Consider the following 13619-nt stretch of genomic DNA (forward strand, 5'->3'; position numbering starts at 1 on the left):
GGCCTGTGCCCGAGGGGCTGATCCGGCTCTACAGCATGCGGTTCTGCCCCTTCGCCCAGAGGACGCGCCTCGTCCTCCGCGCAAAAGGCATCAGGTGAGGCTTTCCCGGGGCGGGGAGCTGAAGCTTCCCCTTCGTACCTGGGTGTTCGAAATAGCTCTTGGGAAAGAACTGAACAAAAATCCGTTTCTGTGGGTGACTTCCCTATAAGACCTTTTGAGGGGGCGGGAGTGTTTTGCTGAAATTGGAAAGAAGCACTCTGTGTGGGGTGTAAGTAGGCTGTGTATCCAGTCAGTTATTTCAAGGATCAACGTAAATCTATAAGGAAAAACCTCAGGCCAATACTCTTTTATCTCACGTGTCGTCCTGAGCATTTGCCATAATAGCATTTGGGCTTGTTCTAGGTTCAGCAACACCAAGCGCCAGGCCCTGCACTTGAGTCACAATAACCCTGTGGAAGTTACAGGCTAGGCTGGAAGGCTGCGTGTTGGAAAGGGACCTGGGCTGTTGGCTGATAGGCAGCTGAGCATGAGCCGGCCGTGTGCCAAGGTGGCCAAGAAGGCCAATGGCCTGGATCAACAACAGTGTGGCCAGCAGGAGCAGAAAGGTGATTGTGCCCCTGTACTCGGCACTGGTGAGGCCGCAGCTTGAGTTCTGTGCTCAGTTTGGGGCCCCTCACTACAAGAAGGACATTGAGGCGCTGGAGCATGTCTGGAGAGGGGCAGTGAAGCTCCTGAAGAACAAGCCATATCAGGAGTGGCTGAAGGAAGTGCAGTTGTTTAGCCTGGAGAAAAGGAGGCTGAGGGGAGACTTTATTGTTCCCTAGAACTACTTGAGAGGGGGTTGGAGAGAGGAGGGGTCAGCGTTTTCTCCCTAGTAGCAAGCAATAGGATGAGAGGAAATGGCTGCAAGTTTTGCCGGGGGAGGTTTAGGCTGGATATTAGGAAGAAGTTCTTCACTGAAAGGGTCATTACCATCCCCAGAGGCATTTAAACAATGTGTTGATCTGGTGCTTAGGGACATGATTTAGTGGTGGCCTGGTAGTGCTGGGTTAATGGTTGGACTTGATCATCTCAAAGGTCTCTTCCAACCAAAGAAATTCTGTGAAATGTGAATAGAGCCTTAATGTATGTGGTTGCTTGATTTTGATGTAAGCTGCAGTGAAAATTCTGGGAGATATGAATATTCAGTGTTGCCATTATATTATTGCGTAGCAAAACACAGTAGTGAGTTGCCTTTTTAAAAGGAAATGTACTGTGTTCCTATAACATCTCAATCCTCTGCCCTAGTAAGTTAATAGAATTCAGTACTTGTATTTATTTCTTTTTCAAGATAGCCATGTTGTTTCAGTGTATTTGAATGGGGACTAATGCTTCCCTCAGTTTACAGCTTCAAAATAACTTTTTTTCACCTTTTTCTGATTCTCACGAAGTCCCAGGCCTGCCAAGGATTTGTTAACCAGCACAGGGCTAGGAGTTCCTGTTAGTGTAGTGAATGCTTACCACTCAGTTCTCCTGACTGCAAGATAAGAATTGGGTTTGTAAACACCTGTTCTGTGTGAGGCCATAGGTGGGTGTCCTGGTTTTGGCTGGGTTAGAGTTAATTTCCTTCCTAGTAGCTGGCAGAGTGCTGTGGTTTGAATTTAGTGTGAGAACAGTGTTGATAATACATGGGTGTTTTACCTGTTGTTAAGTAGCATTTATCCTAACCTAAGGATTTTTCAGTTTCCCATGCTCTGCCCACAAGCAAGCGCACAAGAAACTGGGAGGGAGTGTGGCCAGGAGAGCTGACCTAAACTAGCCAAAGGGGTATTCCATACATCGTGCCCAGTATATGAACTGAGGGGAGTTGGCTGGGGTGGGTGGATCGCTGCTCAGGCAGTAGTTGGTGAGCAATTGCATTGTGCACCATGTTTTTTTGGTTTTCTCTCTTTTTGTTATATTCCTTTTAATATTATTATTGTATTCTATTGTTTTTATTATTTTATTGTAGTTATTAAACTGTTCTTAACACACAAGTTTTAGGGTTTTTTCAATTCTCATCCCCATTGCACTGGGAGGGGAAAGGAGTGAGAGAGCAACTGTGTGATGTTTAGTTACTGGCTGGGGTTAAACTACAGGAGTGGGAAAGATAAGTAGGTAGGATGCTCTCCTGATTTGTTTTTTGGTGTAAGATCAAAGTTCAGCTGTGGTTCTTAATTGCAGTGTAGCTTATTTGCAATCAAGACCTTCTTCCTTATGCTTGTGAACCTGCATGTGATAATTGTGCTGCATTCTGAGCTTGACCTTTATTTTAGCATGTCTGTAAGGGCTGCCTCTGTAGTGTTCTTGCAGGCTGTTCACGTGTCTCTTATTAGTTTAACAAAGTACTCATTATCAGTGCTGATTTTCTATAGCAACAGGAAGTGCTCCCTGGCAGTATTTCTGTGTGCCAAATGGTTAGTCCTGCAAGGGGGCTTCAGGGAAGACAAAGGAGAGCAGAGGAATGAGGATTCAGCCTCTCAGGTAACTTTTCTTTTGCTCTTTTAGCCATGAAGTAATCAACATCAATCTGAAGAACAAACCTGACTGGTTCTTTGAGAAGAGCCCCTTTGGGGTGGTTCCTGTTCTGGAGACCAGCAAGGGCCAGCTGATCTATGAGTCCCCAATCATCTGCGAATATTTGGAAGAAGCGTTTCCGGGGAAGAAGTTGATGCCTTCAGATCCATATGAGCGAGCCTTTCAGAAGATGCTCTTGGAACACTTCTCAAAGGTACTGCATGATCAGGGTGGGATTGTGTTTCTTACTTTACCATAGCAGCAAAACCTGTAGCTCTGCTGCCAGTGCTCTTAAGGCATGTCTTGTATCTGGGAAAGCAAGGGTTATTTGGGGTCTCTTGCTCTAAGCACATTGAAACCACTGTGTGTCTGAATTGATCCCAGCACTTATCTGTGGGGATAGGTGCAGGAAGACAACTAAGCCAGTGAAATCATATATGACTGAGGCAGAATTTTGAGTATCCTACAGTAGATGAAAGGTTAGTAGACCAAACCAGCCGGGTGCTTGAGGCCTAGGCAGTGGCAATTGCTGTATTTTATTTTGAGTCTTTCCATTGGAGGTGTGAATGCCAAATGTGAGGAGTGCCTGACAGAGCCTGCAACATGGGACAGGAGATGGCAGGTGGCTGTAGACATGGGATATGTATTAAAGAGACTGATTTTGGCTCTCATTAGGGGTTGGAAGTGCACATTGTGGCTGCCTGGAAGTAACCTCTCTGTACAGGCATGTGTTTTGAAGGGTCTAGGAAGTGAAAGAAATCAGTTTGGATTTGAGGCAGCAGAAGAGAGGAAGCAACAGAAGATGCAAAGACATGGACAAGGAAGGGAGTAGAAGGGAGGATATGTTTACAACAGGCTTTTCTGAATATATGTGTTGGGAAGAGGGTTACAGAGGAGCATGCTGGAAGAAACAAAACATGCACTCAACATTGATTGTAGGAATGACAAGATCTCAGAAGAATGTTTGCCTATGAATATAGTTTAGTTAAAATTGGCCACTAGGCAGCTTCCTGGTACTGTATGCTAATTTCTCTGGCAGTTATCAAATTAGAAAATGCACAGGTTTATATAAGTCTGCATATCCTGGGCTGCATATCTCTTTCTCAAAGTGCCTTAAATGTTAATAATTACAGTGCATTTGGATTTCAGAAAAGTGTGATTGGGAAAAGAGTACCACTCTGCACCTTGCCACTTCTAGTGCTACTTTTTTGGTAGCATTTTTCTTCTCCTATTACAAGGCTAAAATTCTTTAGTATTTGCATGTGTTCTTTCTTTAAGCCTTTACTTATGTTTTCTGAAGCATAAAAGTTTTTTGTTAATGGACTTAAATATTTAAGTCTTCAAATCTCTAAGATTTAATTTGCATCTAGTATCTTAATGTCTTAAGCTCCGAGTGACTTGTATTATTATGATAGGAACATTAAACACTTTATTCTTGCCTTTGTATAGATAACACCCATAATTTTCAAGTATGTTGTGGCAGTCAAAGAGGGACAGGATGCCACGGCGCTGAAAGCAGAAATTGTTGAAAAGTTTGGCAAACTTGAAGAGGTAAGAGTATTTCATGACAATCAGCAGGTTGCCAATCGTTATGTGATCCTTTTTTCTTTCGTGCTTTGGCCTGTGAAGCTAGATCTCTTCTCCTTCAGTTGTTAGTTAGAGCAATGAGCTATCTCAAGTTTACTCCCCCCAGCATAAGATGCAGAACAGCACCATTAGCATAAATTCCAAGTAGCTAACCTAAACTTCACCTGTGTGGTGAAGTCTATATGGACTTGGGGAGGGTTTTCTTGAGTGCTCTCTGCTGTGGTCTTAAATATCTTTGTGCCTTAAATATAAGGAGCCATTGCAGCATGTTCTAAGAGCAACGGCTGAGGAGTCTGAGTTGCTGAGCAGCATCTGTGCTGTAGGTCTACTGAAATCAGTGCAGATACATTGATAATGAAATAAAATCTTTTCTGTTCAAGAAGTTATCTTTGGGGGGGTGACAGGGTGGGGAAGCAGAACGTAATCTGTCCTTTGCCTAGATCCTGGGCCTGTTCTGCTGCAGTGATATAATGCTACTTCAGCACAGCTCCAGAAAGTGTCATGTGGCTTTGGTGCTCTATTAGCAAATTCACAATCCACGTCAGTAGGGATTCTTGGCTAGTCTGAACTGCTGTCGGACTTGCCTTTATTATGAACCCATTCTTCCTGTGATTTTAGCAGCCATGACTAATGCTTGCTGGCTCAACTGAGAAGCATGTCTCCAGAGTGTTTCTCTTCAGGTACAAAGCTACCAATAACTTTCTAGTACTTTCCTCCTAAGTCTCCTAACAATGCTGTGTGTTCTGCTTCTCCGCCCTCTTGAGCTGCCAGAATAAAATTGTTTTCAGATTAGTCTTGTCTGTCTGATCAGGCTGATGCTGGAGGAGAGCACGTGACAAATGAGTTCTTGGGGAAAGTCGTGTGTTTCACTTCCCTGAAATACACATCTACTAAACATTAAGGAAGAATTAACCTTCTTGCTTTATTTGTGCTGTGAAATACTTACTGCTCCTTCAGTGTCTCTGTTTTACTATACCCTTGAGGATTTTGCAGCAGCAGCTGAAAGTCAGCTGAGAGTGGGAGGAAGAGAGGCATGCAAACTTCACTCAGCCTATTGCAAGAGATATTTGAGAAGCGAAGTGTTTTGAAACGCTTCTGTATTTTGTTTGCTGCTACCCAACAGAGGGAGTTGTGCTACTGTCTGCAACTGTGCAGCTGCTGGGCTGTATTGTGTCACATGCCTGGTAATTCAGCCAGCTTGTAGTTTCCTGAAGAACTGCTTTAGAATTTCTACTAGAGCATTGGGATTATGGAACTGGGAGTAAATGCCTGCATGTTGTGCATCCAAAAGGACAGAGATTTGTAATGTCTCTCAAGCTTCACCTTTAAAGTGCTCAAGGGACTAGTCTTCTTATGAAAGAAGAGACCAAGTCTGGCGGTTCCCTAAAGTATGTTAAACTTGGGTGACCGTAGGACTTGAAACGTATCAGAAGGATAAATGTAACAGGAGAACTTGCTGCATTTTTTGTGGCTCTGCTTTTTGTGCTGAGCTATGAGGATCTCTTTCTGCTGAATATGGATGTGTGTGGGGTTTGTGTCTGGTGGGGTTTTTTGGTAGCAAGTTGGTGGAGTGATTACAGGGATGGCTCTTGTTCAAAGCTTCTAGGGTCTTCCCTTGCTAGAAGTTGGATCCGCCTCTGGCCAAGGCTGAGCCAGTTAACACTTCTGCAATCAACATATTTAAGAGGGGAAAGCTGTTGGGTAACTTCCTTTGTGTTGAGGACTTCTTTGTTTGATGAGGAAGTGAGAGGAGCAACCACGTGGTCACCAGGGCTGGTGGGGAAGGAGGGGGAGAAGTGCACCAGAGCAGAGATTTGTCCAAGGCCCACAATGAGGTAGCAGGCTGAGCCCCTGCAGCCCAAGGAGATAAACGACAGTGTTGTCATCCAGATTGCAGCAGCACATGGAGGACTGCACGCTGGAGCAGAAGACTGCGCCTGGAGCATTCCCTGACTCCGAGGGAAGCCCATGCTGGAGCAGTCTCGCTGGGAAGATTTCAGCCCGTGGGAGGGACTCACGCTGGAGCAGTTCAGGAAGAACTCTGACTGTATGGGAAGGACTTGCATCAAGGAAGTTCAAGGAAGACTGTTTCCCATGAGAGAGACACTGTGTTGGAGTAGTGGAAGACTGAGGAGTCCTCTCCCTGAGGAGGGAGGAGTAGAATGGACAATGTGTAATGGACAGACAACAATCGCCGTCTACTGCCCCCCGCTCCATCAAGGGGGAGGAAGTAGCTGGGAAGAAGGGAGGGATGTGTGGAAGGTATTTTTAAGATCTAACTTTATTTATTTTCTCAGTATTTTACTCTGATCTAATTGATTAGTGGGCTGGTTAGCTCAGTGGTTTGAGTGCGGTGCTGACAACAATGACAACACCGAGGTCGCGGGTTCGATTCCCGCTCGGTCCCCGTGTGTTGTCTCGTCTCGTCGAGAGGTGGCGTCCCTGCCCACGACAGGGAGATTGGACTAGATGATCTCTAAGGTCCCTTCCAGCCTATGCCATTCTGTCATTCTATGATTGGTAAACTGATGGTGGTTCTGTTGTCTAAAATCGATGTTCGTTTCCCCAAGTCTACTCTGATTTTCCCCTGTGACCATAATTAGTGAGTCCTCCCTGTCCTTAATCTTTATCCTCAGGCCTTTTGTTGAATTTTCTCCTCCCCATCCCAGAAAGGGGCAGTGGGTAGGAGGGAGCGAGGGGCTGTGTGGCTCTTTGTTGCCAGCTGGGTGGGCTCAAACCACAATGGGATGTCACACTTGCTTCTGATTTCCTTTGCACCTGAAATTGAATCCAGTTCTAGATATAATGTTGGAAATGCTTTCCTGACGCCACTTGGCCTCAAGTGTCATGGGAAAAGTGTCTCTGCTAAGACAGTTCTAGTTTATCTGAATGTTAAATTTAGCTGGTTTTATTGCTCAAGAAATGCATGTGCATTGTTATGTTTGATTAGTCTGTGCCATTAATGCTTTTTGACAAGTAAGAAATTACAAACTGACAGACCCTGTGAGCTAAATTCCTTTTGGTTCATGTACAAACTGCAGCTTCCTAGTGATTAATATTTTGTGGCAGTTTTTGAACCTCTGGAGAAGAGCTGCACTGACTGTTGTATGAAATAGTTAAATTTATACTGCAGCTGCTTTACTGACTAGCTCTGATTCCCCAAGTATTGCATGCACAGGAGAAATGTGCTGTATCTCTGTTATTTGATGTTTGATCCCTGCAGTTCCACTACAAAGTGGGCTTTTTGTTACTGTAGTGTTCTGTTGTGGTAATTTTCCTTCTGAGGGCAGTTGTTGTCTCTCACCTTCCCACAGATTCTGTCCAAACGCAACACTGTGTTTTATGGTGGGGACTCAATCTCTATGTTTGACTACATGATCTGGCCCTGGTTTGAACGTCTGGAACCGTTCCAGCTGAAGGAGTGAGTACCTTGCCTGGCCTGTAGTGTGTACTGAAGTGCTGCAGCATAAATATGCTTTGCCTATAGTCTACAGCAATGGGCCACTCTTGGGGACTGTTGAAGAAGGTTTGTACTATGTTACAGTTGGGGGAGGCATCCTCTCAAAAGACAGGTAAGTTGGTCAGGGATTTTCTGTAAACAAACTTTTTTCCCCAAGTCTGTTTTCTTATCAAATAATTTTGACATATCTGGAAGAAGTGGTCAAAATATAGGACTTTTCCTCATCCCTAACATCTTAGTTGAAAATGGTCTTTATTTGAAGGGGATGGAGGTGTGGAGGCCTAGGTTCAAGTGTCTTGGTCCAAAAATGGTATCGAAGGAAGACTGTTTTATAGCTGACTTAATTTGACTTCTTACTTCTGTTTTATGTGAGGAAGCGGATGACAAAAGAAGGTGAGTACAGAACAGTTGGTTTCACCCTGGTGACCAAACTACTCTTGAAGAACAAGAAAGATGCAGGGAATCCTTGGCATTGAAATTTTGGGCACTAGAACCTGAGGGCTTTACTCCTCAGTTGCTGACCAGCTTTGTCTCCTGTGTGGTCCTTGATTGGAAGGGGAGGTATTACAGGCGACATGGGAGCATAGGTCTAGAGTCAATTAAGGTGTTTGAATGGCTGAGGATCTGAACCATTGTCTGTTAAGAAAAGATGCTTTCTGGGTAAGGGTTAGGAGGTACCTGGAGAAGTTATTCATTAACTACGCTTGGGAGCTGGAAATTGTAATGCAAAGTACTGGGATCAATCTGCCAGGAGAGAGTGAAAATAACAATTTACACTGCTAAGCTGTCAATTTGCCACATGGTGTGTTTTTTCAAATGTGTCTCAGTGAGTTTATGGATTTAGTCTGTTAGTAAAATTCTAGTTTCCTCAGTAAACTAGGTCTATATCTTGTGCTGATGGATTGCAGGGTGGTACAAACTGCACAACTTGTCTTGGCATGCGAGAGGAGAGAAGAGGTTCTTGGGGTGTGGAGGAGGACGCTGCACTTGCTTCAAGAACCACCGTTACAAAGCATTCCAGAGGGAGGCAGTGGTGCATAAGCCTCTGCCCTCAGCTCAGAGGAGATGATAAGTGAGAGCCGAGTATTTTGCAGCAGGGATAGCATAAGCAAAATATGTTGATATTTTGCACAATAAGTGCGCGTTTGTGGTTTTGCTCAGCTTTGCAGAGTGCACAAGCTCTATGAGAATTCTTTCGTTTCCCAAATGCTGATCTGATTTCTATGATCTGAGGGTTATTTCCGTCGCCTGCTCTTGAGATGAAAGTTATACTGGGAGGGAGAAGGCAAAACAAGCAGTAATCTAGAACTACTCAAGCTGTTTTGCTTCCTTGATGCCCTCCAAGTTTCCCATTTGCATTACTCAGTTGCTTTCCTTTTCCTGTAGCTCTTTGAGTCACACCCCAAAGCTCCAGCGCTGGATGGAGGCCATGAAGGAGGACCCTGCTGTCAAGGCTACAATGACTGATCCACAGATGTTCAAAGATTACCTCCAACTCTATTTGAAGAACAGTCCTGAGGCATGTGATTATGGGCTCTGAGGTGCCACTAGGCACAGGCTTGAAGTGTCAGTGATTTTTTTTCAGTGTGAGCTCTTCTGTGGTTGCATTTCACAATGGGGTAAGTCTGTGCTGAAAAGGCTGAGAAATCTTCTCTGAATTCCACTCCTTCCTGTCAGGAGGTGGACATGCTGGCTTCAGGCAGGGGATGGGAAGTAGTTGCTGGCCATGTGTATCGCATGAGGGAAAATACTGGCTTTACTCAGAGGTGATGTTCTGTTACTCAGACCTCTTTGCAGGTGCTGGTCCTGGGCGGTCCCTGAACTAACTCTGTTACTTGCTTTAATAATTGTAATACCGATGTCTTGAAAATAAATAAGCAAACAATGTTGTCTTTCAACACTTCTTTTTTCCTTCCTCTTTCCAGGCAGCTATTAGTTGCTGGACTGGTTGTGCGGAGAGGAGTGAGGCATTGTAAAGGCTAAAACAGATGGTATGGTTGCTGAAATTGAGATGTGGTTACCTAGTACAAACTGTCCTCCCTTTTAGAGAACTCTACTGTCAGATTACTGAACTTGCAACCTTAACCACTTATCTCTGCTGAAGTCACTTTTGCAGGGACCATCCATGAATGTCTTCCAGTTTGAGCTTGATGTGCAAGGGGAGTGTGTGGTTATAATCCTTCTCTGTCTTTCTGAAGTAGGGTCATGTTTATTCTAGGTCCTAACTTCAATTATTCTAAAGGCTGGAGTAGGGAGTAAGACTAACAGAAACTATATCCTGAGCAGGACATCTATTTTCTGTTCTGCTCCAGAACTCAAAAGTGTTGCTATAAATGTCAAGATGAAGGTAAAATCAGAGAATTAAAGTAGGAATTCAGTCAGAGCATTATGTACTGGTGGTGTCTTGCTGCTGGTGAAGGAATAAGTATGTTCTGTTCCTGCAGGTAAATGGCAAGATCAGAGCTTTGCAGCTGGATATCTCTGAAGCTCTACCATGTGCTAATATAGCAGAACGGGGGACAAGGTTATCTGAGTCAAAAGTAGTGAGAGGAAGGACTTCTTTCTCTCTCTTCCTCTCCACATAGGGGATTGAAACAACTACAACCCATTCTGTTGTTGCTCAGTTGTGTATTTCTCTCTCTGTCAAACCACTAACAACCCAAACTAGCCCTAGTTCCAGGAAGTAAGTGTGCAGAAAGAAATAAGGCAAAACATTATGTTCAAGCGCAGGGCTGTGGTTCCTGTGGTACTGAGGTTGTCATGGGATACACAAGGCTGCCCCATCTATCTTCCATTGCAGTGAGGTAAGGTAGCGTGGCAGAAGGTCATGGTTTATGGTTTTCCTGGTAACTGAGGCATTGAGCATCTTGGAGTTTCTCTGGAGAAAGACTGGACTAATGTTTTGGTTTTTTTCACCTTTACTGTGTTCTGCCCCAGCACACTAACTCTGAGGAGGTACACGCTTGTGTAACTTCAAGAGGGAAAGCAGATATGAAAGACAGATTTGATGAGGAAAAGGAATTAGCAGTAACTTGGTCTGTCAGCTTGTGGCTGTTAGAGAGGATTGTTTATGCTCTTACTAGCTTTAATTCAAGCTGTGCAGGCTTTTCCCCTTGTATGTATTTTTGTGGCTTCTAAACACATCTGGCACTACTTAGAGAAATACTAATTACTCTGCTCTTCTTTCCAGAGTGCTGATGTTCTTTAAAAAATTTTCCAGTCCAGATCTGATGCTGTACATGTTTTGTAGATTGTCATTAGAGAATCCAAAGGAAGCGTAAAGCTGTGAGGTGTGTTGTCAGAACGTCGATCTAGGCCATTTCATTAGATGAAAGCAGGGTCTGAACTTGATTAAGCCACTGTCTCTGAAAGTGTCAGTGCGATCTCAGTGGCAAACGTCCAGGGATTAACTGTAGAACATTTTGGGTTTATTAGCTGCTCTGTTTTTTAGGGCGCGTTAAAGCTGTTAGTGTAGTAAGCTCTAAATTGGCTTCTAGAAGCATGCTAGGAATTTGTTGTGATTTGCTCTGGTGTATTACTGGGTACTAGTGGGAGATGTGATGTTAGGGAGATCCAGTAATGGGTTAAGAGCAGAGACTGGCATCCAAAATCTAAACTGGCCAGGGCCAGACCTTGGTAACCAGAAGTCTATGTTGTCTGAAAGATGTGCTCTCCCCAACTTTGTTTAGTGGCTGTAGAGCGTACCATCATAAATACGCTACTTCAGCAGAAAAGGTAAAATGAAATATTCTGCCTTATAATTTACTATTAAATATCAGTGTTCTAAATCCCCAGGCAGACAGCTGGGATCCTAAACTCATTACAGCAAACCAAGAAATGCAGGCCTTGGGCAAAGAATTTTTAATGTGGTGATGGGTATGCAACCCTTCGGTCCAGTCTTCAAAGGAAAGGAAAAGTTGTGTGGAATGGACTATCCCTCTCCTTTCTCAGTGGATGGGTGTAAAGGGTATTAGTTTAAGAGGTCAAGAAAAGCAAATGTGTGTCTTCAGTTTTGGTCAAGAGGGAAAAAGTGGAAGAATCAAGCAGATGAACAGCTCTGCCCTTTGGTCAGAGATCTTAAAATCTATGGATCAGATTGTACAGCAAGTGCTGTATTTACCTACCTTCTATTCCATATTTTGCCCTCAAAAGTTGGCTGTGGTGCTGTTGCTTTCAAAAACAATGTTGGTGGGGTGTTGTGTTTGTTTGTTGTTACTGTGATGCTAAATATAACTGCTTTCAACACAGGTTAAAGAAAATAGTTCAGCGTCAAGCAAAAAAGGACAGAGTGCATCTTGTAAAAAGAGTAAGTTTAGGAGCATGATGGGTAGGTACTTTGGGTTGGAAGGTATTTGGCCTCGTTCTGTCCTGCATTTGTAGCATGTCCCTGTATCTTTACTGATGTCCTTGAGATGGCTGTTGGTACCATAATGCAAGACGTGGTCCAGCCTCTTGTTCTTCATTACTTTTTTAGGATTCCTTGTATTGAAGCTATGAGCAAGGTAGAGGGAGGAATGGGGATCCCAGGCTCTTGGATCTGAGAGGGTTTGCTGACTTTTGTGTAAGTTGAGTGGGAACTTGGGTGAATGGGGCTGTGGCTATGACAGAAGGCCCTTCCTTGGGGAAATTGTTGAGAAGAGTCTGTCCAGGGAGGTGTTAGAAGGATCTGTGGTTCTTGTGTTGGAAGTGGTAGTAAGTGGAGATACTGGTTTGAAAACTCTCAAATGTCACGTACTAGGGACACTTGTGTGAACTCCATACAGGTGTTTGCGGCTTTGCTGCTTTTCCTAAGCAATTAAAAAGGAAGAGGGAAGGAAATCTCATCTTCTTGCCATACTTCGTTTAACAGCTAGCTGTCCTGCTCGTGGGAGGCGCCTGCCTGTGTGTGAGTGCACGTGCTCTGCATGTGGTGTTGGCACACTGTTACATCTCCTGGGCCTGCTCCTCCCAGTTTTGCACTGTCGTGGCCTCTGTCGTGTTCCCTTGCATTATCAGGGTTTGAGAACTACTGGTTTCTAATCTCTCTCCTTTATCTGCTACTAGTCTGATTATTTCACCGCTCTGTTTCTTAGATGTTGATTTCAGTTTGGAACTGAAATAGACTCATTACAGGCATGAGATCAGATGCAATTTTATTAAATCATCCCTAATTTCTATAAGATGGCAGTCTTTACTGCTGGTCCAGAGCCAACTGGGATGGCAGTTGCTGATTTGTCTGAGTAAATTACTAATGCCATGTGATGTTATTGGCATTTTTCTCTCCTGAAACACTTTGATTTGCTAAAAGAGGAATTTTAAAATGGATCAGTGAGATGCAGCTGTGTCTGGGGTGGAGCGTGACAGCTGTCTCGCAGTGTGCAGAGACACTGTATCTGAGTCCACAAGGAAGTTAAAGTGCAGCTCCTTTCAAGGGACTAATGTACTGAGCCTGTCCCGTGCCTTTCACTTCCTCCTTCTGATGTGCAGGAGACAGTCTGTGAGAACTGCAGCACGTGCTGCAGGTTTGTGTCTGAGAACCACCACTCTTGGCAAAGCTGATGGAAAAAGCTGTATCTCCAGGGGAAATGGAGCTAAGAAAAGGGGCACTGAACAGCCACAGGCTGAATAGGGAGCAGACAATGTTTCCTGTAAGCTGCAAACTATTTGCATGAGTCACCTATGTGGCTGCACAGAAAAGACATGGAGGGGCTGGGGGAAAAGGAGAACAAAGCTGTCGTCTTCAGGCCACCTGAAGAATCGGTGAGAACTGACAGTGAGACAATACACATTTATATGTTCTTCCCAGAGCTCACTGCCTACATTCCCATTTCCCCAAAGGATGCTTCTGTGCCATTTCTCCTGTCGCTCAAACCATCCTCAGAAGGGAGCTCTCAACAAGAATGCCCTCTAAGCCAATCCACAAATTGGAGTGTGACTGGTTTTTCCTCTCTACATTCATCACATGGCTTTTAGGTTTGGAAGCAGAGTCTGTCTCCTCTTACTCGTAATAGCTAAGGCACAGTGATTAATCAGCTGTTTCAACTTGTAGAAAGACAGG

At 44.3% G+C, this 13619-nt stretch overlaps 1 protein-coding gene and 1 non-coding gene across 3 annotated transcripts; both read left to right on the forward strand.

Annotated features, from left to right (window-relative positions):
- The first annotated feature begins 6 nt into the window (after nucleotides 1–6).
- GSTO1 (glutathione S-transferase omega 1) lies at nucleotides 7–9276 on the forward strand. 2 transcript variants are annotated; one of them, XM_009875097.1, is made up of 5 exons: nucleotides 7–94; nucleotides 2527–2749; nucleotides 3985–4086; nucleotides 7437–7543; nucleotides 8969–9276. In XM_009875097.1, the coding sequence occupies exons 1-5, from the start codon at nucleotides 36–38 to the stop codon at nucleotides 9120–9122; spliced, it is 645 nt and encodes a 214-aa protein (XP_009873399.1). In that variant the 5' UTR covers nucleotides 7–35; the 3' UTR covers nucleotides 9123–9276. The 2 variants fall into 2 exon arrangements, with proteins under 2 accessions (XP_009873399.1, XP_009873400.1); XM_009875098.1 differs by lacking the exon at nucleotides 3985–4086 and having other exon boundaries at nucleotides 8969–9122.
- Nucleotides 6447–6529, forward strand: TRNAV-GAC. Its single transcript is given in 2 exon segments — nucleotides 6447–6484; nucleotides 6494–6529. It is a non-coding gene; the product is annotated as a tRNA-Val (tRNA).
- Nucleotides 9277–13619: the final 4343 nt, after the last annotated feature.

Source organism: Apaloderma vittatum, unplaced genomic scaffold, assembly GCF_000703405.1.
Source record: "Apaloderma vittatum isolate BGI_N311 unplaced genomic scaffold, ASM70340v1 scaffold8418, whole genome shotgun sequence".
In the NCBI taxonomy this organism is placed as follows: domain Eukaryota; kingdom Metazoa; phylum Chordata; class Aves; order Trogoniformes; family Trogonidae; genus Apaloderma; species Apaloderma vittatum.

What these genes read in the sequence shown, in the direction of transcription:
- GSTO1 (XM_009875097.1), top strand. Translation starts at nt 36, where the DNA reads ATGCGGTTCTGCCCCTTCGCCCAGAGGACGCGCCTCGTCCTCCGCGCA. An exon ending in CTCCGCGCAAAAGGCATCAG is followed by an intron (nt 95 to 2,526) that starts GTGAGGCTTTCC and finishes TTGCTCTTTTAG; the next exon opens with CCATGAAGTAATCAACATCA. An exon ending in GAACCGTTCCAGCTGAAGGA is followed by an intron (nt 7,544 to 8,968) that starts GTGAGTACCTTG and finishes CTTTTCCTGTAG; the next exon opens with CTCTTTGAGTCACACCCCAA.